This window comes from Ranitomeya imitator, chromosome 7 (genome assembly GCF_032444005.1).
Source record: "Ranitomeya imitator isolate aRanImi1 chromosome 7, aRanImi1.pri, whole genome shotgun sequence".
In the NCBI taxonomy this organism is placed as follows: Eukaryota; Metazoa; Chordata; class Amphibia; order Anura; family Dendrobatidae; genus Ranitomeya; species Ranitomeya imitator.
The window spans coordinates 25,605,790-25,632,364 of record NC_091288.1 but is presented as its reverse complement, the minus strand read 5'-3'; the positions used below and the strand labels follow the sequence as shown (position 1 = coordinate 25,632,364).

Sequence of the window (26,575 nt, the reverse complement as noted above, 5' to 3'; positions counted from 1 at the left end):
GAGCCTCCATGGAAGCAATTACTGAACGAAGGGATTCCATCCTGAAGTGTCTCAGGCGAACCCTCCTGTTCAACAATTTGAGGTCCAGAATGGGACGAACCTTGCCGTCTTTTTTCGGTACCACAAAGAGGTTCGAGTAGAAACCCGTGTACCGTTCCTTTTCTGGGACGGGAACGATTACCCCGGATTTGAGCAGAGACGCGATGGCTGCGAAGAAGCCCGGAACCAAAGCGGGATCTTTTGGAGGACGAGATTGGAAGAAATGATCTCTGGGTCGGGAGGCGAACTCTATTTTGTATCCCGAAGACACAACTTCCCTGACCCATGCATCCTCTACTGCGGAAATCCAGACGTCCCTGAAACGGAGAAGACGGCCCCCCAACCTGGGAGTTGGGCTGGAGTCTTGCCGAGAGTCATGCGGAAGTGGATCTTCCAGTCCTGGGCCTGGACGATCTACCCTGGGAATAGCGAGGACGCCAGGACGGAGTGGGCCTGAAGGACACCGCCTTCTTCTCTTGACGTGCCTGTGGCCTCTGTTGCTGCTGGGAAAAGGAGTTTGACGCAGCGAAGTGACGAAAAGGCCGGAACGGGCGAAACTGCCGTCTAGGAGGAGGGCGACGAGGTTTAGCCTGGGGGAGAAGGGAACTTGTGCCCCCAGTGGCGTCCTTAATGATCTGGTCCAGCTGGGAACCAAAGAGACGAGAGCCCTGGAAGGGCAGACTAGTGAGGGACTTTTTGGAGGACAAGTCCGCCTGCCAGGCCTTGAGCCAAACGGTCCGGCGGATGGCAACGGCATTGCTGGAAGCCTGAGCCGCACAAGAGGCGACATCCAGGGAGGCGGAAACCAGGTATTCACCAGCGTGGGAAATCTGGTTGGCAAGTTCCGCTAATTGCGCTGGAGGAGCCCCGTCCAGGATACCTCGCCGCAGATCCTTGGCCCATTTTGAGATGGATTTTGAGGCCCAAGTGGAAGCAAAGGCCGGGCATAGCGCTGCTGAAGCCGCTTCGAAGGCAGATTTTGCGAAGGATTCTATAACTCTGTCGTTAGAATCCTTCAGAGACGCTCCGCCGGACAGTGGGAGCACCGTGTTGGTGGACAGCCTGGACACAGGTGGATCCACCGAGGGAGAGACCGTCCAATTGGCGGTAAGATCTGGTGATAAAGGATATAACACCCCCAGGCGTTTTCCCCTCTGAAAACGTCTGGTCGGATTCTCTCTCTCTCTGGCCAGGATTTCCTCGAATTCAGGATGAGGGGCAAAAAATCTTGAAGGTGGTTTGGCCCGTCTAAACGAAACCGCCTGATCTGCGGGTTCCGTAGAGGGATCCTTAATGCCACAGGTTTGGTTTATAGCCCGAATGAGGTTCTGAACCGACTCACTCATGGTGGCGATTTGGCTAGGATCCAACTCCGACATCTCCTCTGAGGGCGCATCAGATAAAGCCTCGCCTGACTCAGGGGAGGAGGAACGGTGCGACACCAACCGCGGGGGAGGGCCGTGCGGTGAGATGGAACGCGAAGAGGACTCAGACCGACGTTCCTGTCTGGACCTTTTGTGGCTAATCAAGGAGGGCTCGGGCGGCGGTTCCTGCGACCCGCTGGCCACTGCAGGGGTCTGCAGGGGTAACCGATCCAGCGCGGACACCAGGGTTTGAGACACCCGTGTTAAATCGGCCACCGATTGTGACAGAGAAGCGGCCCAGCCTGGGATGGGGGGATCACTCTCGGGCGGAACAGCCGGGGGATCCTGGGCGGTGGGAACAATCGGGTTGCTGCAGGACTGACACAGCGGGGAGGACTGACCTGAGGGAAGTTTGCTGTTACAGGACGAACATGCAAAGTACGTGACTAAGGTAGTAGATGAAGAAGAAGTAGGGGGGCGAGAGCGGCCCCCTTTAGAGGAAGACATTTTGAGGGACCCTGAAGATGCCAGTTGGTTAGGGGACAGAGGGCAGAGGGGGGTGTCAGACTGCAGTGCAGCTACTCACGGACCCGGTCCTGGAAGATGTCCCACTTGTCCTTGGTGGAGAAATCCCCTGGTGCTGAGCTCACAGAAGATGCGGGCGAAGGAGCGTGGCGCGCTGCGTGAGGCACTGCAAGGGCTGCTGCTGTGGTGTGAAGCGATGCTCACACCAGACGAGTGTCCCACAAGGAAGGGGCGGAGCTAGACGCAGAGGCGCCGGTGGGCAGGTCACAGTATGTCGGGCGGGAAAAAGCCCGCCCGCAGAGGCGGAAGTGACAGATCCGAAGACCGGAAGTAGGCCCCGGCCGAAGCCGGGGCCTAAATTAGGAACCGGCGGCCGGGAAACGAGCCGCGGCGCCGGTATAGAGCGCCGGAGCTATGCGCCGCGACGGGAGGCTGGCGGCACAGGCGCCGCAGCCTGCTAGGCTGCTCCGCTGAAGGGCGCCGCAGATCCACCTCCTGCGGCGCCGGAGCAGTGCGCCGCGACGGGAGGCTGGCGGCACAGGCGCCGCAGCCTGCTAGGCTGCGCCGCTGAAGGGCGCCGCAGATCCACCTCCTGCGGCGCCGGAGCAGTGCGCCGCGACGGGAGGCTGGCGGCACAGGCGCCGCAGCCTGCCAGGCTGCGCCGCTGAAGGGCGCCGCAGATCCACCTCCTGCGGCGCCGGAGCAATGCGCTGCAGCGATAAGTAGCGCGATAGACTGCGGGGCTGCTGCGCTGAGGACTGTGCCCAGAGAAAAACCGCCGCGCTGATAGTGCGCCGCGGAAAAGAGCGAATAGCAGCCAAAGCTGCCAAGAAAGAAGTGAGAGCGCTGCGGCCAGAAAAGGGCCCCGCGCTGGAGCAGAAGGCCCTTGCAGAATGGGGAAAATGCTGGAACTCCAGGAACCGATAAAATATCGACCGCGCCGCAAGGATACAGGCGATGACCGGGTAAGAGAGGGTCACCGTCTGGGAGCCCTTAACAAGAATCCCCCCCTAACAAGGATCTGGGATGGGATAGGGGAAATACTCACCTAAAAAACATCCCACGCCGTACTAACCTTAAAAGAGGGTGAGACATCCAGGGCTGATGGACGTCCTCGTCTCCTCCAACCGACAGGCTCTGGTGGGCGAGTGGGTGGGGGACGGAGCCAGGACCGGACTTCTGAGCACGCTGGTGTGCCAGGATCTTGGTCCTGGTGAGGGATCTATGAGGATACGGGGTGGCAGTACACACCGTACTCATAGTCCGCTTGTGGGAATACAGGTGTGACTGATCACCCTGTATCCCTCCGAGGAAAAACTGAAAGAAAACGACGCACATTGAGGTAGATAAGGGTCTAATGAAAGACCCGTGTCCACCTCCTACTGACACTAAGCTAAACTGAAGAGTATAATGCCAGTCGGTGGGGTGTACACTGCAGAGGAGGAGCTAACTTTTTTATTTGCATAGTGTCAGCCTCCTAGTGGCAGCAGCATACACCCATGGTTCCTGTGTCCCCCAATGAGAGGCGATAAAGAAAGTCTGTGCCTCCTCGACGCAGCGGCGTTCATTACCCGACGCCACGGCATTCATTCACGAGTCACAACGCAAGAGTAAGGATTCACGGCTTGTTTTGGTCATGATAAGTGAGGTCATCATGGAAATATCAAGCTTTTGATAGGTCATAGGGACACGGTGAAAGTCTGCAGCGGTGGAGGCGAGGGAAAATACTGAAACCTTAATAAGCGGTCCATAGTAACTAATTACTGGCATGTGTGATAATGTTATTAACCTGGCTTCTGGACTTAAGGTGGACCTGTCAGCAGATTCTGCAATACATACTGCATACATTAATTTAAAAAAACAGGGGAAATCTATTTTAGACCAGATGAGGCTGGTGTTTTTAATTTGAAAATCCATGACGGAATGGCTGTATAATACAGATACTAAGCATTTTATGAGTCCATCAAACAAGTGAGGGTTTATGAGGACAAGTGTATTTTAATCTCCACCCTACACAGCCTGACTGACCGCTGCAGCTTTTTCAGAGCAGCGTAAGATCTCAGCAGCAGAAGGGACACTGAGGAGCTGTGTAATTCAAGCTAAGTGGGCAGAGATTCAGCAGCAGGGAGGAGGGACACTGAGGTGGTCAGGCTAAGTGTGCAAAAATTCAGCAGCAGGAAGAAAGGACCCAAAGGAGCAGTCATTGAGGCTAGGTAGGCAGAGATTGAGGAGCCGTCAGTCAGGGGAGGTTGATGGAGATCCAGCAGCAGCAGGAAGGATGGACTCTGAGGAGCTGTCAATCAGGTCAGGTGAACAGAGATCAAGGTGAGCTTTCACAAAGTATTATAGAGACTTTCAGACTTGTATTTTTAAAGTAAATACACCAGCCTCATCACGAGTAAAATCTATTTAGTAATGAATGCAGTTTTTGTAATATTAATTTAATATTATGAATCCTGTTGATAGATCCTCTTTAAACATGTATGTACATAACTTCAATACAGCACGGGACAGGGAACCAAGGACAAGAGAACCTAGAACTGCAGAGAGAGTTAATAAAATACTATTTTTAATTTATAAAAGACATCCAGGGTTCTGTGATTTGACCTAGAACATAGAAAATTACTTTTGACAAAAAAAAAAAGAAGAGGTTGAGAAACCTGGAGGTGGCATCAAACAAAATCCCAAAATACGTCTGACATTTTTTCAATTTTATGTAACAAGTATAAAAATATGGAGAAAACAATAAAATAAAAGAAGGGTTTCATTGATAAAAAAAAAAAAAGTCGCTAAAAAAGTCTGTGATCCCCCCCCCCCTAAAATGAAATCCCAGGTGCAGAGCGTACCTGCATCCGAGCTGTTGGCGATCATTGGTATGGAGGACGACATCTGCATTCTCGGTTGGGATGGGTTGAGGTGTAAAGGGTTCCCCGGGTGGGGTAACATCCCGTAACCGCTTTGCATCTGGTTGACGAGTCCGGCGAGATGAGTGTTAGGAACTGGATTGTTGCCATGAACAAAATTAGTGTTCGGATTTTGGCAGGGGACGCCCTCCCCTCTAATTGGTATGTTCATGGCCAGCGAATTATGGAGATTAGCGGCGTTCAGGCCGTTGTCATTGTAACCCAGCTGGTTGGCAGGACACGGCAAGCTCATGTTCGGGTCAGGAATGGCGCTATTGCTGTTCACGTGGGAGTTCTGACAACTCATGGTTTGCAGCAGCTGAGACATTGAATTCAAGGGGAATGAGTTTTGCCCTCGCTTCCGCATCGCCTCGCCTCCTGCTTTTTGTAGGTTGGGATTATCCATAGGTGGAGGCTTCAGGAGATTGACGACCGTCGACGTGGGCTGCTTTCTCTTTCTTAAGTCCTTCTGCTGAGACATCAACTTATCTCTCAGGGCCGCCCGGCCGCTCTGCCCTTCGGCCGGTGGTGGTGGTAGTAGCACGTTGGAGGCCGGGGGGAACATTGTGGGTAAAGTGCTATTTCCTTCGTTGCTGCCACAGTTGGCAGCAGAACCAGAACTGCCATTATTACCAGCAAGTTTATTTTGATTTGCTAGCTGTGCTTTGGCTGCTGCTGAAAGTAAACTGCTCGCCGGGAAAGAGGCAGCATTATGCTGGTTCAAGATCTGATTTAAAGGCATCCCCAGCAATCCTGTCTGACCTTTAATAGGAGCGTTACCAGCTGGAGATGGGGAGAACACAGTATTGTTGGGAGGATTTAATACATTGCTCATTCCAGCTATCAATGGATTATGGATCTCTTTATACTGGTGATGTCCATCAGGCTTCGTCGACGGGCTTGATGGCATGGATGGTCTTGGAGAGCCCATGCTGGGTCTTGGAGAACGTGGCGGGAGTTTGAGGCCACCGCAGGTAGGTTGTGTACCGAGCGGCGGCATCATGAAATTTCCATGCTCTGACGAGGTGGAAGAAGAGCGTGATCTTTGGGGCGATGCCTCGATTCTTCCGATACAGGGCGGCATTGCGTGAACCGGGGAGGTGACCGGTGAAGGGGATAAGGAGGTCGACGCTGGATGTTGGACTCTCTGAATGTGATTGCCATGACTCATATGACCAGGTTTGACGGTTGGCAATGGAAGATTACTTGGCAAAGGTACGACGGCAGGTGGCATGTTTACATTCATCACGGGTACCTGAGTGTGAACATTTGGATGAAATGGGGTAGTGTTCATTACAGGGTTTTGGAGAACTGGTTTGCTGGGGATGGGGTCAAGAATACCAAGTGGATCTTTCTCAGACGATGTTAATGGCTTTTTCTGAAGAGCACAAAGCGGTGGAGGTGGCGGCGGAGGTGGTGGTGGTGGCAGAGGGGGTGGAGGACCCAGTGTTTGTTTATGATGAAACATTGTACGTGACATATCCATGTTGGGTGGATAATTGCACATGGTTTTCTTTAAGACTGGACTGGCAAACGTTGGAGACAAAGGTAGATTTGTCCTTCCGGCCATAGCACACGACTGCTGCACTGAGGACCCATGCAACATGATGGATTGCGGAGAGATGGGAGTCCTGTTCACGTGAATGGGACTGGAATTGGGGGGAGCATGATAGATGGGATTGTTCCTTGTAAATGCATCAGGGCTTCCCAATGGGTCGGTCCTTGGAGACGCAGATCCATCACAGTAAATCTGGGATCCAGACGAGGCTGGACTTGTCATGTTGCCATGGCCCCCACGATACGGAGATTTCTGTCCATGCTCATTAATGCCTAACCTTTGTGATGGATATGCAGGATGGAGGTCCAGCGGCTGAGAGCCCACATGGTCTTTAACCATCAACTTAAATGGATTTTTACATTCTGGCAGTACAGAATTCACAATGCCCTCCAGTGATTTATTTCTTATGGATCGTGGGGTGGCTGCGCGGGAGGACATGACAGGAGCAGAGTCTGGGAAGGAAGAAACAAAAAAGGTTGTAATGTGTATAATGCAAAGAAAGGTAATCCATGCAATACACACTCGTCGATATGCGCCAGTCCCCTAGACAATAAATGTACCGCCATCACTATTATAAGGTGGCATAGTCCAGCCTCCTACTGAAGGTACAGAAGACGACAGATTGCAGGTTGGGTCCTCTAAATCCAAGTTCGATCCTTTGAAGTCAAGTCATCTGATGGGTGAGTACAGACTGAGCTCTGCGCCTGCTACTGGCTCACTGACTGCCTCTCTGCCTTTGATTAATGGGGCCAGATTAGACAGGTGAAGTTAAATTGGCATGGATGCCACTGTTGGGACCCCAACAATGTGCCCTGCCGCTCCAATTTGAAGGGTTATTCCCATCTCCATAGATTAATATTGTCAGATGGCGTTTGCATAAACAAGAACTTTTGCAATTTATTATATATTAATATTTTCACCCATTCTTGTTTACAGCTCGTTGCCTAGGAGACCGACCTCCGCTGCTGTCTTGCTTGTAAACACTGCGGGAGTAGGAGGCAATAGTGCCCTCCAGTGATCCTGTCTGGCTCCAAAACAGTGCTTACAAGGTCAATTCAAAGGAGCTGGTAAGCACTGGGCGAGTTTTGCTGTCTAGTAGCGGTGGTCGGTCTCCAAGGCAATAAGCTGTAAATAGAAGAACGGCTGAGAATTTTAGTGAGCAGTAAATTGAAATATTTCTTGCATTTACAAGCACTATCTGACAGTAACGCTTCAGTCTATGATGCTGACGAGACAAAGATTGCAGAGTCAGAGACCAGTCGCTACATTCCTCCCCCCTCCACCATGGTCTTGCAGCCAGTGAAGAATAAGGACCACAAGCTCAATGGGGGTCCATACAGTTCGAACAATGGAAAAATAATTAGTGAAATCTAGTCTACACCTCCAAAACACAGATTTAGATATTGTAGAAAGTGCCTGCAAGATTTTTTGCTCATTAAGTTTTGTTTTATCTAATAGAAAACAAAAAAAAAAAAAAAAAAAACGGGAGAAAAGTCTCAGCAAGATTTTTATTCTGTAATCCCCTCCAATTATGTATGTAATAGTGTGTAAGTATTAAAATATTTACCGATTGTGGTTTTGCCCCGTTTCCAGCGCAGCTCCATTCCTCTTCTGGAACACGTGAGCGATCTTGCAGCTTTGCTGGGCTCCCAAGACGTATTTTATGTGGAGCAGTAGATGCTTTCCCAATGTAAGCCTAGGAGACACAGAACGAGTCTCAGTAGACTTACGTTGAGAAAGCGATTTCCAGTACAGTTCCTATATGAGCCAGCGAGTCTGCGGAAGTCACGTGATCCAGAAGAGGATCAGGAAGGCGCTGGAAACTGTGGAACACGGCGATCGGTAAGCTTTTTAATAAACGTACGCACCACAACATGCATGATTAGGAGGAATTGCATAGTGCAAAATTTTGCGGAGCGTTCTTCTGTGTTCCCATGAAATTGGTACAAATCTGCAGCACTAAGTTTACACATACTCGTTCCTCCCCCAGGACTTGTCAACACCAGCGAAGGGTGCGGGGCCTCCATGCTCCTGCGTAGTGTGGCCACGGCGATGATCTTGCGCTTGTGGATGCACAGCTTGGTCACGTCCTCGTCTGCTTTGACGTCCTCTGCGGTTCTTTGCTTTACAGCGGCTCCGGGGTCAAAGTTAAACACCTAAATCAGATAAATTGTACAATGCAAAAAAAAAACTAAAAATCAGCAAACACATGAAACACAAAGGTTCTTAGACTGAATAAATGCGAGTAATGCAAAGTGCGGCAAAGAGTAGACCAATGATTCACGGTACCTTGGGCAGGATAAGAGGACATTCCAGGCCGCACTTGCAAGTTCCATCAGTGAGAAGGTAAGACTTGACCTTGTCCAAACATGACAGATGGGATCCGCTGGGGCTAAAGACAAGAAGGAAGAGTAGATGAATAGCGATTCAAGTACCCCATCAGATCCAACACACCAGGGCTGGTCACGTGTGGGTGCCGCCTGCTCTAAACAAGCAGTTTTTGGTTGAAAATAAGCCAATGCCCCCTGAAAATAAGCCAAAGAGACCCAACCCGATTCAATCCAACCGTGCATCATCCCATCTCAGACTCCAAAGAAATGTTTTCTGAGCTTGGTGACCCATCTAAAGGGTCAATACGCATGGAAATAAAATGCAGAATAATAGTGTCAGAGTTTACAAATATCTACAAGTTATGCCTTTTTTCCCCCAGAAATAAATAGACCCATGGTGCAGATTTTACCATCTACTGCACATCAATGGTTTTCGGCGTTATTGATACCCCCCATTGACTTCAATGGGGAACTCATTGTCCATGTGTCACTGCAATTTGTTGCATTTCTACACCCCCAAAAAATAAATACCGTAAGTAAAATGGCATTTATGGATTTCTACAGGAAGGAAATGTGGAATTTTGTTGCAGATTTTCATGCAAATCATTGACCCCTAGAGAGGACAGGAATGACATGGGCTAATACAGTAAATTGTAATGAAAATTCAATCATCGTCCTGATCTATCCTCCGTGCAGTGTTTTCAGCTATATGTTACCCTTTAGATCACCCCGCACGGTCTTTCCGCACCCCTCACAGGGGGGTCTGGATCACTAATATCTGGACTTCTAATTTATGCATAAGAAGCTCAGTTATTATACATTATATTGTTAAAGGGGATGTGTAGTGTAAGGCAGATCCCTACAGTCATGCACAGGGAGAGACCTGTCAGTCAAAGTGTCACAATCCATGTTTGGATCTGTGGCAGATCTGGTTTCCCTCTGATTTAAACCTTATTTCCTTTCTGGTCATTGGGGGTTAATGCAGTTTTCTCCCCCTGGTGGCCGCTGGTGTTATTGCATTGCTGCTGGGTCAGCTGATGATTGTGACCACTTCCACCATCCTTTATAAGGCCACCTGGTGCATCAGCTGACTGTTGGTTATACAGTTCCTTTCAGGAGACCAACCTCGCAGTAGCAGCTCCCTGGTGTCAGCCAAGTCTGGTGTTTGGAGCTCAGTTGCTGAACTATCTGTGTTGTGGAGTCTGCAGCGGCGTGCACAAGCTAAGTTCTGAGTTTTGTTACTTTGTAGTTTGTGCATTCACCTTTTGGTATAGTGTTCCCTTCACTCTCATTGTTTATTCCTGTTTATTTGCTTTGTGGTGCGGTTTACACTTTTCACCTCCTGGGGTGGGGGTTGGAGGTTTAGTTCAGGGTTTAACAAGAGACAGGGACAGGTCGGTGACTTGGGCCTCCCTACCTTCAAGGGTACCCCCAAGTTAAGGAAAGACAGGGCTTCCCCTAGCCTGAGGGGCAGTTCAGGGGCCCAGATTCCTAATCTCCTGTCTTCCTATTTTTGTCTCCTGACACAAAGAGCAGGGTGGACACGTCGCCAAGGACCTGACTTGGACTATTCAGCCGAGACGCATGGTCTTCGGACAGCTTTTCAATGTATGTTTTCTATGAATCGTTGCACGGTTTTGTCCCCTGAATTTCTGCATACAGTAATAGAATCTAGTGGACCTGATGTGGCTGGTGTACTTAATTTGAAAACATGTCAGATTAGCAGCATAAGGCTGCCATCACACTAGCAGTATTTGGTCAGTATTTTACATCAGTATTTGTAAGCCAAAACCAGGAGTGGGTGATAAATACAGAAGTGGTGCATATGTTTCTATTATACTTTTCCTCTATTTGTTCCTCTCCTGGTTTTGGCTACAAATACTGATGTAAAATACTGACCAAATATTGAACGTGTGACGGCAGCCTAAACCTGTATCAAGCTTTTTCTGTGCTGTAGCTGGACTCCTAAATCCTCAGTTAGTATTACACAGACATATTGACACTGATTTTCACAGTAAGTTCACCAGCCTCATCAGTTTTTTTATTTTCTAATAACGTATGCAGACTGTTGTTGAAATCTAGTGAAAAATTCACTTTAAATATGCTAAAAAAAATAATAAATTATGTAATTCACGTCTGAAAGGTGCCCACAATCTTAACTTACGCAGATCCTGGGCCCCTGCAGGTCTTCTTACAACCTGCATCCGATACAAGGCAGTGCTTCCCGTATCAGCGTTTGACCAGTGTTGTGAATGAAGGACGCTTGCCTACCTTCTTACATTATATGAGTGGTCAGCCAGCCCCCTTCATGTGCCGACCAAAATAGGTAAAAAAAAAAAAAAAAATTGGGACCTGAAGCTTATAAATGAAGACGGCATAAATTTAGCCAACGTCATTTAAAGGGACACTCCAGCGGGATAGGAAATAACTGCTTGATCAGGGGTATCCAAATGCCAGGACCCTCACCTAATGTAGAGAACTCTGCTTTGGTCCACTCGTCGTTGCCAGCCCACAGGAACCTGCACTGACAGGGGGGCGCTGTCATGGTCTCCTCCATCACATACCTTTCCACCATTCATTTTCTTACAGTGATTCAGCAAAGGTATCAATAGAAAGAGGACTGCAGTACGCCGCGTGTACTCATGACTCCCGGAGGGCCGATCCTGCACAGATGTGTAAACTGCACAAAGTGCATTTGGTTCCGTAATGTTCAGGGCAAGTTAGAAGAATCGGGCGTTGCTCCCGTAAGCCATTTCCGTAAGATATCCCAGAAACCTCTGAGACGGCGACAGTCTCCCCGCGCTATGAAACGGTACAGTCCATCCATGCGCTGGAGCCGATACGGTAACAGATACTCAGCTGTAAGAAACATTTCATCCTGGTCCAGCCGAGCGCACCGGGATGGGAGACGTCTGCAAGATTCAGCCACTTATAGGTCGCATCTTCTCGGCTTTTTCTTTATTTTCCATCCCGTAGCCAAAATATTGCAATTCTTTCCAGGGGACTTCATGTCGTCACAAATTTAGTGCTTTAATCCTGCAAATGGAAAAGGAGAAAAACATTAGTACCGACAAAGTGAAAACTGCAGAAAGCTAGGCATCAACTCTGGATCCGGACATTCATTCTTATTAGATGTTCCAAAAAAAAAAAAAAGTCTCGAGATGCTCCTCCATCGGAGAAAAGAACTTTGCTGGAAGTGCAGGGATCGGACAGGGGTAAAGTTACCGCATTTGCTAAAAGTTCTAAAAACAAAACTTTATAAAAGCCAAAATAATTGTAGTCTCAAAACTAAAAAACAAAACAAAAACAAAGCCTCCTCAAAAAAAGAGACGCTTAGGGTATCACCGCATCCACAGCAAGCAATACAATAAAAATATCATTATTTATCCTGGCCAGTGAAAACTAGCAACACCCACACCCCCCCCCCAAAAAAAAACAATTGCCAATTTTGTTTATCTCGCCACACATAAAATGAAATCAAGACTTAACATGTATCCAAGAAAGGGAGCAATAAAAGATACAAGCCGTAACGGAGAAAAAAAAATAAAGCATAAAAAAAAGCTCTAGAAAGGTATGTACTAAGAAAAATGAAAAAACTAGCAAAAAAGCAGAAAAAAAAAATTGGATGTCATTGTCTCTATGTAAAGTCTTGTCTAAAGTCCACTTTAAGGGAGGATATTAGCGAAGGGAATGAGGATGTCGAGTCCATATGGGTTGAAATTCATGGAGGGAAAAATGGTAACAAAATTCTCATTGGGGTCTGTTACAAACCCCCAAATATAACAGAAAGCATGGAAAGTCTACTTCTAAAGCAGATAGATGAAGCTGCAACCCATAATGAGGTCCTGGTTATGGGGGACTTTAACTACCCGGATATTAACTGGGAAACAGAAACCTGTGAAACCCATAAAGGCAACAGGTTTCTGCTAATAACCAAGAAAAATTATCTTTCACAATTGGTGCAGAATCCAACCAGAGGAGCAGCACTTTTAGACCTAATACTATCTAATAGACCTGACAGAATAACAAATCTGCAGGTGGTTGGGCATTTAGGAAATAGCGACCACAATATTGTGCAGTTTCACCTGTCTTTCACTAGGGGGACTTGTCAGGGAGTCACAAAAACATTGAACTTTAGGAAGGCAAAGTTTGACCAGCTTAGAGATGCCCTTAATCTGGTAGACTGGGACAATATCCTCAGAAATAAGAATACAGATAATAAATGGGAAATGTTTAAGAACATCCTAAATAGGCAGTGTAAGCGGTTTATACCTTGTGGGAATAAAAGGACTAGAAATAGGAAAAACCCAATGTGGCTAAACAAAGAAGTAAGACAGGTAATTAACAGTAAAAAGAAAGCATTTGCACTACTAAAGCAGGATGGCACCATTGAAGCTCTAAAAAACTATAGGGAGAAAAATACTTTATCTAAAAAACTAATTAAAGCTGCCAAAAAGGATACAGAGAAGCACATTGCTAAGGAGAGTAAAACTAATCCCAAACTGTTCTTCAACTATATCAATAGTAAAAGAATAAAAACTGAAAATGTAGGCCCCTTAAAAAATAGTGAGGAAAGAATGGTTGTAGATGACGAGGAAAAAGCCAACATATTAAACACCTTCTTCTCCACGGTATTCACGGTGGAAAATGAAATGCTAGGTGAAATCCCAAGAAACAATGAAAACCCTATATTAAGGGTCACCAATCTTACCCAAGAAGAGGTGCGAAACCGGCTAAATAAGATTAAAATAGATAAATCTCCGGGTCCGGATGGCATACACCCACGAGTACTAAGAGAACTAAGTAATGTAATAGATAAACCATTATTTCTTATTTTTAGTGACTCTATAGCGACAGGGTCTGTTCCGCAGGACTGGCGCATAGCAAACGTGGTGCCAATATTCAAAAAGGGCTCTAAAAGTGAACCTGGAAATTATAGGCCAGTAAGTCTAACCTCTATTGTTGGTAAAATATTTGAAGGGTTTCTGAGGGATGTTATTCTGGATTATCTCAATGAGAATAACTGTTTAACTCCATATCAGCATGGGTTTATGAGAAATCGCTCCTGTCAAACCAATCTAATCAGTTTTTATGAAGAGGTAAGCTATAGACTGGACCACGGTGAGTCATTGGACGTGGTATATCTCGATTTTTCCAAAGCGTTTGATACCGTGCCGCACAAGAGGTTGGTACACAAAATGAGAATGCTTGGTCTGGGGGAACATGTGTGTAAATGGGTTAGTAACTGGCTTAGTGATAGAAAGCAGAGGGTGGTTATAAATGGTATAGTCTCTAACTGGGTCGCTGTGACCAGTGGGGTACCGCAGGGGTCGGTATTGGGACCTGTTCTCTTCAACATATTCATTAATGATCTGGTAGAAGGTTTACACAGTAAAATATCGATATTTACAGATGATACAAAACTATGTAAAGCAGTTAATACAAGAGAAGATAGTATTCTGCTACAGATGGATCTGGATAAGTTGGAAACTTGGGCTGAAAGGTGGCAGATGAGGTTTAACAATGATAAATGTAAGGTTATACACATGGGAAGAGGGAATCAATATCACCATTACACACTGAACGGGAAACCACTGGGTAAATCTGACAGGGAGAAGGACTTGGGGATCCTAGTTAATGATAAACTTACCTGGAGCAGCCAGTGCCAGGCAGCAGCTGCCAAGGCAAACAGGATCATGGGGTGCATTAAAAGAGGTCTGGATACACATGATGAGAGCATTATACTGCCTCTGTACAAATCCCTAGTTAGACCGCACATGGAGTACTGTGTCCAGTTTTGGGCACCGGTGCTCAGGAAGGATATAATGGAACTAGAGAGAGTACAAAGGAGGGCAACAAAATTAATAAAGGGGATGGGAGAACTACAATACCCAGATATATTAGCGAAATTAGGATTATTTAGTCTAGAAAAAAGACGATTGAGGGGTGATCTAATAACCATGTATAAGTATATAAGGGGACAATACAAATATCTCGCTGAGGATCTGTTTATACCAAGGAAGGTGACGGGCACAAGGGGGCATTCTTTGCGTCTGGAGGAGAGAAGGTTTTTCCACCAACATAGAAGAGGATTCTTTACTGTTAGGGCAGTGAGAATCTGGAATTGCTTGCCTGAGGAGGTGGTGATGGCGAACTCAGTCGAGGGGTTCAAGAGAGGCCTGGATGTCTTCCTGGAGCAGAACAATATTGTATCATACAATTATTAGGTTCTGTAGAAGGACGTAGATCTGGGTATTTATTATAATGGAATATAGGCTGAACTGGATGGACAAATGTCTTTTTTCGGCCTTACTAACTATGTTACTATGTTACTATGTAATAATATTGAGCAGTGGTGTTACTATCTATTATCTCGCAAAGAGAACACAAAGAAAATAAAAGAAAGGATGCAAACTTTTTTTTGCTCACCTATAAAAAAATAAATAAAAAAAAAAAAAAAGCATTCACCCCTGAAATGATCCAAGTAAAAACTACAGCTTGTCCTGCGAAAAAAGCCCTCACACAGATCTGGTGCAATCCATTAGTGTTTTTGCCAGAATTCTGGGGTAAAACACCTTAAAAAGGAGAATAATTTAACTTCGGAATGGGCTAACTGAGAATCCGTCAGCGAGCTCATGCTAACATCTGACTTTGAGCTTTTCTCAGCTGATTTATGATCAGAGACGGCATTAAAATTGAATTTGCAGGAAAACAAAGAACCTGTTGAAACCAAACGCTGCAAAGTTTTTAATGAAACCGAAAACACACAAATGATTTTAAAGCCTCAAAGAATGAAAAAATAAAGGTGGGCGACCTCTAATGTGTGTAGAAGGGAAAGGAACAAGCTGAAAATCTGCAATAATGTGACATCTCCCTGACAACAAGTTCACGCCAGCGTCATTTCATTGTGTAAAATTATACCGCGTGCGCAAAAGCGGGAAATGGTTAAAACCCCGTCCGTTTCATTCACAGCCGGCTATAAATATCCTGCTTATTGCTATAGAAATTATACTGGGGGAAAAATAGGTCACATAAATAAGATCTCGTGACGGTAGTAAAGACGGGAGGCGAGGAGCGGTCATTGTGTGATGTCTGCCGAGTCCATGTCTGCCATCACACTGTGCAAAAAAGAACAAAAAAAAACACAAAGAGGGACGATGGCGGCCGCTCCGGATACGACGGTGAAAGAAAGACATGTGCGGCCAATCACATGGGGGACGGCAAACGAGACCCCGAGAAAAGGAATAGTCCGGAGTTTCGGGATTACTGCTGAGGTGTAGAAATGTCAATCAAATAAGAGCGATATCACTGCAGGAAGGTCTCGTAATATTGCATTTTGTGTATACAGCTCCTCTGCAGTCCAATGTGTCTCCACGGAGATAGAATTCAAACAAACCCTGTGTAGTCCGATTCCAAAGCTATATTGCCACCTACCGGTCTCTTACTTCTTGCTAACTTACTAAACGTGAGAATTTTAATTAAGGGGCTGTCTGCTAACAACATGTTAAAAAAGTGGCTAATAGCGGTGCTAAAATTAAAAAAAAAAAAAAATACCGTAAGTACTTTATATAGCCCTGTCGGGCCAGTGCCTCTTCTTTATGTTGTCCGCTAATTTCTATGGCGATGGGCATCACACTGTGCTGCTGCCAGTGTTCCCTACCGGCCACCAATTACTGCTGCAGCCAATCAGCAGGCAGAAAAAGGGCATGTTCCGCCTAAAGGTACAGTCACATTAAGCAACGCTGCAGCGATATAGACAACGATGCCGATCGCTGCAGCGTCGCTGTTTCGTCGTTGCGTGGTCGCTGGAGAGCTGTCACACAGACAGCTCTTCAGCGACCAACGATGCCGAAGTCCCCTGGTAACCAGGGTAAACATCGGGTTACTAAGCGCAGGGCCGCGCTTAGTAACCCGATGTTTACCCTGGTTACCATTGTAAAAGTAAAACAAACAAAAAAAAACACTACATACTTACATTCTGGTATCTGTCGCATCCCTCGCCTTCAGCTTCCCTGCACTGTGTCAGCGCCGGCCGTAAAGCAGAGCGGTGACGTCACCGCTGTGCTCTGCTTTACGGCTGGCCGGCGCTGACACAGTGTAGGGAAGCTGAAGGCGAGGGATGCGACAGATACCAGAATGTAAGTATGTAGTGTTTGTTTGTTTTTTACTTTTACAATGGTAACCAGGGTAAACATCGGGTTACTAAGCGCGGCCCTGCGCTTAGTAACCCGATGTTTACCCTGGTTACAAGTGAAGACATCGCTGAATCGGCGTCACACACGCCGATTCAGCGATGTCAGCGGGTGATCCAGCGACCAAATAAAGTTCTGGCCTTCTAGCTCCGACCAACGATGTCACAGCAGGATCCTGATCGCTGCTGCGTGTCAAACACAACGAGATCGCTATCCAGGACGCTGCAACGTCACGGATCGCTATCGTTATCGTTCTAAAGTCACTCAGTGTGAAGGTACCTTTAAGCAGAAGATTTTCTTCCAGCTAATATGGAACATGACCACTGCAGTCAATCACCTGACCACGCCGCTGAAAGAGAGGGCACATGAGACCAGTGTAATTATGCAGCCACACAGGTGTGCACGGGAGCTGTATGGAATCCCAAAAACCCGTAGATAGAGAAGAATCCACAGCCAAAGATATCACAACCCACCTGTATTCTCCAAAACCGAAACCTTTAAACCTTCATTTGCTTCCAAGAAACCAAAGTCACACGTCTCCAAGAAATTCTGAAAGACAGAAGACCTCTATTAATGCATTATTGACCGCAGGACAACGAATTTAACCCCCAACGTTGCTGCCATATTCCCCAGATTTGGGGGCAGCACCAAGTATTATCCCGTCCAAGTATCACATTCACTGCAATTTGAAAATCAGAACGATCTCGATTCTTCCCCCATTGATTCTCTTGACCTCGAATTTTCGCTCTTTTCCTTCCCCTTCTACCAAGACTCAATCCCCCCCCCACCCCCGTTGACATAGCCGTCTGAGGGACGAGTTATAGCATTGACTGGCCGCATTCATTTTATCATATTAATATCATATTATGCATACCCCTCCTTAAATGTAAAGCTCCATGGAATAAATGGCTCTTTAGTAATAAATAAAAAAATAATCATACAATAATCAGAAAAAAGCATAAAACAAAATTCCAAGCTGAGTGAAATGGTGAAAAAACAGGAATTCCACCCCCTCCCCCCCCCACAAAACAAAAAACCCATCCCCGTTTTTTTGGGGTTTCATTTCTATGGTGATTATTGTAAGGTGAAAATATACATTAATTAAATCCAAATTCCAAAAGTAAATACTTTTAAACAATAGAGGAAACATAGTACACAGAATTAAAAAGAAAAACAAAACAAAACATGAAAAACACCAAATCATCAAAACTATTATGTGACACCATAGCACCAACCCTAGCACACTAAAAATCACCTGGCAATGTGACTCTCCAAGTCGGAACAATTAAGGCGATATGCCATTATGAGTTTTTTTTTGCTGTTTTTAACAATTTTTCTAAAATTTACAAACAATTTGGTTTGTGTTGTCATTTTCTCAGACACTTTTTTTTTTTTATTGGTACCATTCTCAGGTACTTATGACTTATCAAATGCGCTTCTATTCCACTTACGGTAATTTTAGACAAATGATAAATGAAAAACAGCAATTAGAGCAATTGCATTATTTTTCTTTCTCTTAACAGCATTTACAGTAAAAAAATAATTATATAATATAACTTTTGGTCTGTACTGTGTGTAAAAAAAAATATATATATATATATATATATATATATATATATATATATATATTACACACACACATACATACACACACTGCAATACAACAATATTGCTTTCAAATAAGTTCAAATAGCTGAGCAAAATAAAAAAATGAAGGAAATTAGTGGGAGTACAAAGATGGCGGTGGTGGGGGTCTTTACACAATAGCACGTATATAGGAGCGGTGTCAGTCTGGAAGGAGAGTGCACAGTTTGTTTTTTTGCCATTTTTGCTATGAAATCTGACAGCAGAAAGATGTAGGGACAGAGACCCCGATTCCAGTGATGTGTCACTTAGTTTACTGAGTGCAGCATTTGTGATTGTTTTCTCTGCTGCAGATCTAAGAATGCTGAGACCTGTACAACACCATCTACATCACCGATTAGCAGCTTTCTGTCGATATAAAGCTGCCAATAAGTGGTGGGGGGCATAGTTGGACCAGGAGGCACCAGACACCTAGTCCTGCAGAGATAATCTCCTGCTGGTAAAATGCTAATTGTATTGAAACAGCCTAGTAAGTTTACCCACACACTTAGCACCATGCATGAAACAAAACTGGAGGATTGAAGGAGTTTGGTCTTCTCTTTATGCTGAGCCGTGCTGACCAGGCACATATTATGCATCTATACACTACGGGGACGTGCACTGGGGGGAAACACGAGGCTTTCTAGCCGGAGATGGAAGGATCTGGGCCAGTCATATTCTGTGCATCAATAAACACTGCATTTTCCTCTACGCCTAATGTGCACCGCAATAGTAATAAGAAAGCCGTAATCTTACCATGGCAACCCCTGAACTACAATATCTGCTCTGCCACCTCCGACATACAGCCGACAACGTTCCTTCTGCTGCTCTGCTCAAATGCAGATTTCATTGTCTCCCGAGTGCACCGGGTTATAGATCTGCGCTTATTTCTGGAAACACCTTGTAAATTCAGGATTGCACACAGCTAGGGAAGTTACCTAGGAAGACCTTGCATAGAAAAAAAAAAGCGAGTCTCATGCATTGATAAAAAAACAAAAATGTATCAAAGGGGGTTATCAGCTCCTAAAGTAACAGTCGTCATCTCGGCAATCTCCTGCAGACCCAACATGTACGGTAGGTCCTACAGAACTCTGCGTACCCACGGCCGGCATACAGACCCAAGCACTGGGTGCTAGTAAAGTTTTGGGATGTGACTGCGGAGGCCACTGACTGGCAGCTCATGCTAGTCATGAATGGAGTGGTGGTTGGGCATTTTTAACAGGGATAAACGTGCCCCTTTCTGCTGATCAGTGGGGGTCCCAGCGATCAGACCCCCTCCGACCGATAAGTTATCATTTATCTTCTGTATAGGTGATATTTGTTTTTACCGGACAACCCCATTAAAATCGTGCCATACTCCCAACCTCCAGACAGCGCATGATAATGAGACTGCTGAAAAGTCCCCGGTAAAGACCAGGAAGCATGAGCTTAAAATAAACCCAGTGGCCATTGTGTAAACGGTAAGATTTCTAGTTAATATAAATATATATATATATTAGGAAAAAAGGAAACAAAATACCGTATAGAATATACATTTAAATGAAAACCTGGTTTCAACAATAGGTCATATTCTGATGATACTTTCCCTTTAAAGCAATTCTGTCACCCAGTTTTTGCAATTATGAGGAGCAGCATGATGTAGGGGCAGAGACCCCAATTTCGGCGATGTATCACTTACTGGGTTACTTGTTGCACTTTGGATAAAATTACAGCTTTATCTGCTGCGGATCTACTATTACAATGGTTTAGTTTTCACCCCAAATAAACAATGCGCACTGGAGGACCGACAAACATGTTGCCGACCGCCTAATGCTGCACAACGCACAATGTAAAAAGACCTTTAGACTCCTTTACTCTTTTCTATCTGCTAAATATTTTCCAAAATTTGTTTAACCCACGATGAATGGTGAAAAGTTAAACAAACCTTACTCGGTACAATAATGAGAGCTTATCAGAATGGGGTACAAATAAAGTAGGGAACCTCTAGCAAAACAGACCACCTGGATATTAGAGCGACCTGCGAGGCGCCCGTCATCCTCTACTCTTGATTGATGGCTATGATGATACTGAAGCCACAGGGTATTTTTTCCAGTAAGTTTAGTTATAAGGTGACGGCAGAACCAGCAGTCAAGGTAAAAAAAAACGAAAAGCAGAATCATGGAAAGCACAAATCAAAAATTAAAGCGTCCTAAGGCAAAATGCAGAAATATGCCATCTACGAGTCACATGTTTTCCTGGAAAGTAAGGTTCATGAAAAAGTCAAAAAAAGAAAGAAAAAACCCATATTCAATGTAAGTGATCGCTCTATAGAGGACCCATCATCTCTCCAGATACCTCAACTTGTTTCCGTAAGAATTCAGATTTAAAAAAAAAAAAAAAAAAAAAAAAAAAAAAAAAAGATTCTGGAACCCCCCCCCCCCCCCCAAAAAAAAAAAACACATTCATTTGTTATTCCTACTGGAAATGTAACAATAAATACATTTCTATTTATATAAATAAATAAAAAAAAGTTAAAATATTTACTTTAAACATTGAGTGACATGTAAATAAAGTCGAGCAGGACGATTTGCAGGGCACCTCGATACCGCTTCTGGCTAGTGGTCCCCGGTACCGCTTCTGGCTAGTGGTCCCGGTGTGACGTCATTAACACTGCAACAATCGAGCTGTGCAGGACTTACTGGTCAGAAAAGGCGCCAGGGATGTTGGCGGTTAGAAGTAAAGGCATATCTGACTGGTCCGGAAGACACAGACTACCAATGTTAGGTGTTTTGGATCCTTTATGAACACATTAAAAACTAAATTCTCGGCAGAACATTGTCCTATGTGAATGCAGACATGTGCTGCCGATGAAGGTGGTATAACGATCCCATTAACGATCGTTCTGAACGTACAAAATTCTGGTCTGCCGGTCTAAACAAATGATGACCCACCGGCCTATACACAGACAATTGGCGGTCTTTTAAAAGCTGCGATCAACCCGTCTTACTAAGCCGTCGGTGCAGAGTAGAATTATATATGGTTCTAGCTCTGATTCGCCGCAGGTGGTCTGGGCTTTGTGTCCGTAAAATTAACAATAATAAGCATCCTGTGTTACAGCTATGTCCGAAAGAGGCCTACAGACCCCGATCATGGGATTTATCCAGTGTAGTATTAAAAGGATTCTAAAGAAGTGGTCAAACATTGCAATCACTGTGCGATTTCTTTTAAAGTGATGGCCATAAACCTCCACCCCTCAAAAAAAACCTGCATCGTTTTCAAGGTCTTGTTTATGCATTTATAACTCCTTTAAAGGGTTATTCTGAGAGCTGAAAGTTATCCTCTATCCATAGGGCAGGGTATAAGATACCGATTATTTGGGGGTCTGACCACTGAGGCTTTCACATATTTGTAGGAAAAAAAAAAGCAGATCTATATGTACACTATGTTTTTAATCGTTTACAAGCATCTTTGGAAGTAATGATATATTACTAGGAAAATGGCAGCCTTATTTAATTCTGGACCACCCCCGCAGAGCGTCCACTTGTGGTTATAGCACCGAACTGCCGCACATTTTGCTATACACATTGAAATCCAAGTTCAAAATCTGCAGGAAGAACTGAAATGCTGCGGATTTAAAAATCAGCTCCCCATGTCAATTTCCGTGCAGATTTTTAGTTTTCCTCTGTTTTGCGGCGTGTCAATGAGATTTGTTAAAATTTTAGTTTGCCGCTACAGTAATGTGCTATGGATTTTGTGCCTGCACATGCAAACAGAAAATCTGGGGCATTTTCGCTGTAGCCAAATCTTTGGAAAAAAAATTACAAAACCTGCCAAATGTAACTACCCTTTAGGTGCATTTTCAGTGCAGATACTGCAATTTACATTTCAAGACCCGCATCTATGTGTTACAGAAAAATAAAAGGTTTTCTAACCCATAAAATGTCAAAGAATTTGCTCTTTGCATAGAGAAATCTGATCCAACATTTTTTGGTGCGCGAACAGTTACAATGTGCACCAAAACTGTCAAAAACTTATTGGACAGATTTTATCCTATGTCAAATAAGTTTTTGACACAGTTGTTGGTGCAGATTTTAACCTACGGTACGTCAGGCAAAAATGTGACATCTAACAGAATTTACTTGGTACGAATTAGAAAATCTGAATCTTGCCTCCGCACTCTTTTCTCCCTCCGTCTCATGTGGTTGGGGTTTTTACAACAATCTACAGTAAATTGCAGAACTAGCAAGGTGTGAATTCATCATAAGGATTCTAGCATGAAGTCAGAGTCTAGATCTACAGGTACAATTTCTGCAATCCATCATTTAGGTGACCCAACAGGAACTAAGTTAGGAGCAAGGGAACCACAGTGCAAAAAACAACAACTCCAGCATTCTCTAACATGAAAGGAAAAAAACGAAACATTACAGCCAAGACATCACTTCCCCACAATCCTTTCCAATGACCATACAGTTGCACACACGATCAAAAAAAGATATCATACATACAGTGGATATATGTACAGAAATATATGCATTGGTTACCTGGCTCATGGGATTTGTCTAAAATTTCCCAAAGCAACATAGTTGGAAGCCGGTATGTCTAGGAAGGTGTAAGCAAGGTCTGCACCATCAGCTGTTAGCTGGAGGTCCAGAACATTAGGACTATTTTTTTTGGCAGTGATGGGCGCACTACCTCACTAAGGCTATGTTCACATGTCCAGTAAACATCTCTAATAACGGATCCAGCAGCAATCCATTGGCAAAAAAAAAAAGTGTGCAGACATAATTTTTTTGTCCATCTTAAAAAAAACAAAAAACTGATTTCAGCTAAATCAGTTTTTTTTTTAAACATTGAAGTCTATAGAAAACTGATCAGTTCCAAACATCTTGGAGAACTGACCCCAGATTTTTTGTGCATGAGGCTCGTGCTGATCTTTCAGTCTCTTCATGTGATCCCAGACAGATAGGATTATTATCATCTATTTATATATTTATATATAGGATGATGAGAGATCAGGGCTCTGTGGGACGGATCATCCCCTCCGGACTCCTTCTACATACGCTGAGGCTATGTGCACACTTTGCGGTTTTTACTGCGGAACCGCGGCAATTTTGATGCTGCGGGTCCACAGCAGTTTCCATTGCGTTTACAGTAACATGTAAACCAATGGGAAACCGCAAACCGCTGTGCACATGCTGCGCGAAAAACCGCGCAGAAACGCAGCGGTTTATAACCCGCAGCATGTCACTTCTTTGTGCAGAATCGCAGCGATTCTGCACCCATAGAAATGCATTGATCCGCTTACTTCCCGCATGGGGCTGTGCCCACCATGCGGGAAGTAAGTGGATAATGTGCGGGTTATACCCGGGGTGGAGGAGAGGAGACTCTCCTCCAGGCCCCGGGAACCATATTTGTGGTTAAAAAAAGAATTAAAATAAAAAATAATGATATACTCACCTCTCAGCGCTGCACGCGGCCGTCCGGTCTGGGTTGCTGTGCGACCAGGACCTGCGGTGACGTCGCGGTCACATGACCGTGACGTCACGAAGGTCCTTCTCGCACAGCATCTTTGGAACCGGACCGCCGCCTGCAGCGCCGAGGAGATCGGGACGTCAGAGGGTGAGTATATCATTATTTTATTATTTTTAACATTACTATTGATGCTGCATATGCAACATCAATAGTAGGAAATCCCGCAGCGGAAACCGCAGGACAAAACGTGATAAATCTGCAGGGATAACCGCAGCGGTTTTGCCCTGCAGATTTATCAAATCCGCTGCGGGAAAACCCGTAGGGACCAGACGCAACGTGTGAACATGGCCTGAAGGGGTCGTTGTCCTGCTGCAGAATAAATTTGGAGCCAGACACCTCCTTGATGGTATAAGGCTATGTTCACACGCTGCGGATTTTGCTGCGGATCCGCAGCAGTTTCCCATGCGTTTACAGTACAAGGTAAACCTATGGTAAACGCAATCCACAGTGCACATGCTGCTGAAAAAAACATGCGGAAACGCAGCGGTTTACATTCCGCAGCATGTCAATTCTTTGTGCGGAATCCGCAGCGGTTTACACCTGCTCCACAATAGGAATCAGCAGGTGTAAAACCGCAGGGGAATCCGCACAAAATCTGCAGTAATTCCGCAGGAAATCCACAGGTAAAACACAGTGCCTTTTACCTGCGGTTTTCACAAATCCGCAGACCTCAAAAAGACGTGTGCACATACCCTTACATGGTGGATAAATATCTGCCTGTATTCCTCAGCATTGAGGACCATAGATACAGTGGTCGGCAGGGCTGTGGAGTCGGAGTCACGGAGTTGGTGTCCATTTTGGTGGAGTCGGTATAAAATGGACAGACTCAGACTCCTAAAATATACAATAAATTGGGTTCAGTTGTTCAGTGCAGGCTGTGCTGTAAATATTTTCATAATTTTGGAAAATTATAAAACGTTTGTTCTATTTCTGATCTCAGGATCTCGGCTTTTAGTCAAGATGAATCTGTGCTGGACTTTATGTAAGGTAGTGCTGTGGAGTTGGAGTCGTGGAGTCGTAAATCGAGGAAATTGAGGAGTTGGAGTCAGGTTTGGCTTACCGACTCCACAGCCCTGGAGGTTGACTGAGGAAAGTTAGTGCAGCAGATGAAAGACTTATGCTTACTGGCCATTGAAAACAGAAGATGTCCAGCAGTACCATCAACTCAGAACTAGTATCAACCAGTGGGACCCAGATACATCCATCTACTGTTCGGAAACGTCTGGCCAGAAATAGTCTTCATGGAAGATTTTCTGCATCAATAACCATACCAACATGGAAACAAGGCTAAGTGAACAACTAGGCACAAAAACATAGGAACTGGGTTGCCAAAAAGTCTTAGCCGTAGTGATGAGCGAATGTGCTCGGATAAGGTGTTATCGGAACATGCTCGGGTGATAACAGAGTGTTTTCATCGTGCTCAAAACATATGTTTAAGTCCCCGCAACTGCATTTCTCACAGCTGTCAGACAGCCGCAAAACACGCAGCCGCATGAACCCGAACATATTATTCGAGCATATTCACATAGCACCCGAGCATGCTCGCTTATCACTAGTAAGGAGCTAAGAACTTTCTTCAGTATAAAGAAGAACAACGACTCCTGAAGTGATGATCCAGCCGCGCCACAGAGCCCTGATCTCACATCATCCAGTCTGTCTGGGATCACAGGAAGAGACAGAAGGATCCGCACAAGTGACATCCACAGAAGATCAGGTGTAAATTCTCCAAGATGTTTGGAACAATCTCCTGCCGAGTTCCCTGAAATACTTTGTGCAAGTACAAGTGACCGAGAAGAACTGATGTTTTGAAGGCGATGATCATATGATTTAGATTCCTCTTTTGTTCATTCACTTTGCAGTTTGTCAACTAATTTTTTTAAAGCTTCTTACTGTGTCACATTTGTTCTGCACTTGTGCAAAACTTTTGTCATTACCTAAGTTAGTATTCACTGTTTTACAGTAGATACAGGGAGATGAATCCATCATACTGTACATCACTAACAATATCTGTGCATGGCTGCCGAGCAAACATCACTACCTGCAAAGGACCAAAGCAAATAGACACGTCACCCATGAGTGTACCCAAGAGACCCGAGCCAATAGTATCTGCCACACACCAGTATGCCCCCCTCTCCACACACGGCCCCGTCACCTGATGCCCCCTCTCCACACACGTCCCCGACTCCTGATGCCCCCCTCCACACACGGCCCCGTCACCTGATGCCCCCTCTCCACACTCGGCCCCGTCACCTGATGCCCCCCTCTCCACACACGTCCCCGACACCTGATGCCCCCCCCTCTCCACACACGTCCCCGTCACCTGATGCCCCCTCTCCACACACAGCCCGTCACCTGATGCGCCCTCTCCACACACGGCCCCGACACCTGATGCGCCCTCTCCACACACGTCCCCGACACCTGATGCCCCCCCTCTCCACACACGTCCCCATCACCTGATGCCCCCTCTCCACACACGGCCCCGTCACCTGATGCCCCTTCTCCACACACGGCCCCGACACCTGATGCCCCC

General features: G+C 45.5%; 1 protein-coding gene across 1 annotated transcript in view; it reads right to left on the bottom strand.

Moving 5' to 3' along the window:
• Positions 1 to 26,575, bottom strand: part of MBD5 (methyl-CpG binding domain protein 5) — a 48,008-nt gene that overhangs the window by 20,134 nt on the left and 1,299 nt on the right. Inside the window, exons 2-6 of the mRNA XM_069732891.1 lie at positions 17,385 to 17,460; positions 11,186 to 11,755; positions 8,679 to 8,781; positions 8,365 to 8,545; positions 4,775 to 6,841 (exon numbers count right to left, since the gene is read on the bottom strand). Of these exons, the coding sequence (XP_069588992.1) occupies positions 4,775 to 6,841; positions 8,365 to 8,545; positions 8,679 to 8,781; positions 11,186 to 11,298 (2,464 nt within the window). The 5' untranslated portion in view covers positions 11,299 to 11,755; positions 17,385 to 17,460. The remainder of the gene's footprint in view (positions 1 to 4,774; positions 6,842 to 8,364; positions 8,546 to 8,678; positions 8,782 to 11,185; positions 11,756 to 17,384; positions 17,461 to 26,575) is intronic.